Source organism: Nannospalax galili, unplaced genomic scaffold, assembly GCF_000622305.1.
Source record: "Nannospalax galili isolate Female #2095 unplaced genomic scaffold, S.galili_v1.0 scaffold646, whole genome shotgun sequence".
Lineage (NCBI taxonomy): Eukaryota > Metazoa > Chordata > Mammalia > Rodentia > Spalacidae > Nannospalax > Nannospalax galili.
In genome coordinates, this window is record NW_008355279.1 from 3623114 (window position 1) to 3625599 (window position 2486).

The 2486-nt window shown below is 34.8% G+C and overlaps 1 protein-coding gene across 4 annotated transcripts in view; it reads left to right on the forward strand.

Annotated features, from left to right (window-relative positions):
* Positions 1-2486, forward strand: part of Sesn1 (sestrin 1) — a 120234-nt gene that overhangs the window by 110435 nt on the left and 7313 nt on the right. For all 4 annotated transcript variants that reach the window (XM_008852436.3, XM_008852438.3, XM_017803012.2 and 1 more), the window contains 2 exons: positions 725-872; positions 2127-2239. In XM_008852436.3, coding sequence (XP_008850658.1) covers positions 725-872; positions 2127-2239 — 261 coding nt within the window. The remainder of the gene's footprint in view (positions 1-724; positions 873-2126; positions 2240-2486) is intronic.

Below are 2486 nucleotides of genomic sequence, written 5' to 3' on the forward strand. Positions count from 1 at the left end.
TTATAAATTATATCTTCCATAGCTTTGATCTAAGATTCAGAGTAAGGATGCTGTTGGGTTTAGAAGTATAAGAACTTTTGCTATTTGGCTACTCCCGTGCCGGCACCAGTCATTATAGATAAAACACTGCTGTAGTCATCCCAGCAAGTGACAGCAGCTGCTAGCCCCATTTGCAGAGGTCAGGTGGCCAACTCAGCCATGTGAGGACATGTTTCATTTTTAATTGGTAAACTGTATAAATAGAACAATTACTATTTTAAAAATGATAGACATGGTGACAGTGTGTACTCTATGTATCTTATTTACCTAACTAAGCAAGTAGAAGTTAACTTTCACATAGTCAGTCGGTTGTTTTAAATTGACAGTGTTGTTTTAATTTTTTAAGGTGTAGGTAGTAATGACATTAACTTTTTTTTTTTTTTTTTTTTTTTTTTTGATCTTTTTGAAACAGGGTTTCCCTGTAACCCAGCTGGCCTGGAACTCACTATTGTAAGGTTTAAAAAGCACTATAATATGTTGGAACAATTTACCTCTTATATTTTAAGATCTGAATATCTCTATACCCAGTAGGCTAAAACAATTCCATTTATTCATGTATATCAAAATAAGAAAATCAATTTTACTATATTCTGATAAGACAGATTCTTATGAAACAGACTTAATAAAACTTTTAAATTTCATTCTGTGTCTGCCATGTGTAACACTAATTACATTCTCTCTTTAGACAAGTGATTCCTTCTTTGAGGTTGAAGCCCTCATGGAAAAGATGAAGCAGTTACAGGAATGTCGAGATGAAGAAGAGGCAAGTCAGGAAGAGATGGCATCACGTTTTGAAATAGAGAAAAGAGAGAGCATGTTTGTCTTCTCTTCAGGTAAGAACAACCTGTACATAATCAATATACTTTCTCTTAAAACCCAACTTTTTATTTAGAGAATTTCAGTATGTTTTTAAAAATCAATCCAAATGTGACTTTCCTTTCAGGCAGGCTAGTTACATAAGCATGTCTACTTATAAATAATTTTTAAAGCAGGCAACTACAAAAATATGTGAAGATAGCACCAGACTAAAGAATGGAACATTTGGTATGGCTTGTAGTACTAAATTCAGTGCTAATAATCTTTGTAAACTTAGTAAGTCATTTATCGGAACAGCAACTTCCCCTTTTATCTCTTTTTTAAAAGATTCTTATTATTTTAATTTATGCGTATGGCTTATTGCCTGCATGTATGTAAGTGCACCTGTGTTGTGCAGTGCCCATGAAGGTCAGATAGAGGGCCTTGAATCCCCTGGAACTGGAATGATAGACGGTTGTTAGCCCCCATGTGGGTGCAGGGAACCAAACCCAGGTCTTCTACAAGAGCAGTCAGTGCTTTTAACCACTGAGCCATCTCTCCAGCCCTCTCCCCATCTCTATTTTTTTTTTAATTTTATTATTTGGGGGTGGGATACATGCCATGGCATGTGTGTGGTGGTCAGAGGACAACTTTCAGGAGTTGGTTCTCTTCTTCTCCCATGTAGGTCCCAGGGATCAAACTCAGGTTGTCAGGCTTGGCAACAAGTGCCTTTACCCGCTGAGCAATCTCACAAGCCCATAGTCAATTTTAATAGTTGTTATTATCACTTAATTATTATTCAAGTGGGGTATTCTCACTTAGAGTTCATACTTTTGTGATCCTAAAATATATAAATTGTGACAGAAAGACAGAGAAAAGGTCTGTCAAAGGGGGAAATAAAAAGCATAAGACTTCTATGAATGTTTGATAACAGAGAATCTTGTTTTGCTACATTCTATTTTCTGATAAGCAAGCTACTTGTTTATATCAAGAGTTTATTTTGGGGAGGGGATGAAGTTGGTAGGGTGCTTGCCTAGTATACAAATTTCCATTCCCAGCACCCATAAACTAGGCATGATGCCTATAATTTTAGTACAAAGGAGGTGGAGGTGGGAAGATAAGTTCAAAGTCACCCTTAGATACGTAGCAAGTTTGATGCTAGTTATTTAGTGTCAAAGAATGGATTATCTTATGTTTATTTGTTAGGAGTAAAATGAGTTTTTATTAGCATCCTGTTTTCAAAAAGCTTTTAATGATTTTGTTTTCTTTAAAAAAAAAAAAAAACATTTTAGATGATGATGAAGTTACACCAGCAAGAGATGTGTCTCGTCACTTTGAGGATACTAGTTATGGCTATAAGGATTTCTCTAGACATGGGATGCATGTTCCAACATTTCGTGTCCAGGTAAAATTGTAACTTGTATACACATAGTTGATTAGAAATACCTCACTATGATTTGAGAACTGTGTTCAGTACTTAGCAGGTAGTATCTACTTAACAACAGTAGCTCTATCCTCTAGTTCCAGAATGAAAGTTAAGAATTAATTCTGCACTCTTAATTTTGTAAAGACTGTTTTCAGTTAATGAGCAGAATTATGCTGTAATTTAAATATGTCTTAAATTTATTAATATTTAATTTAGATAAATAATG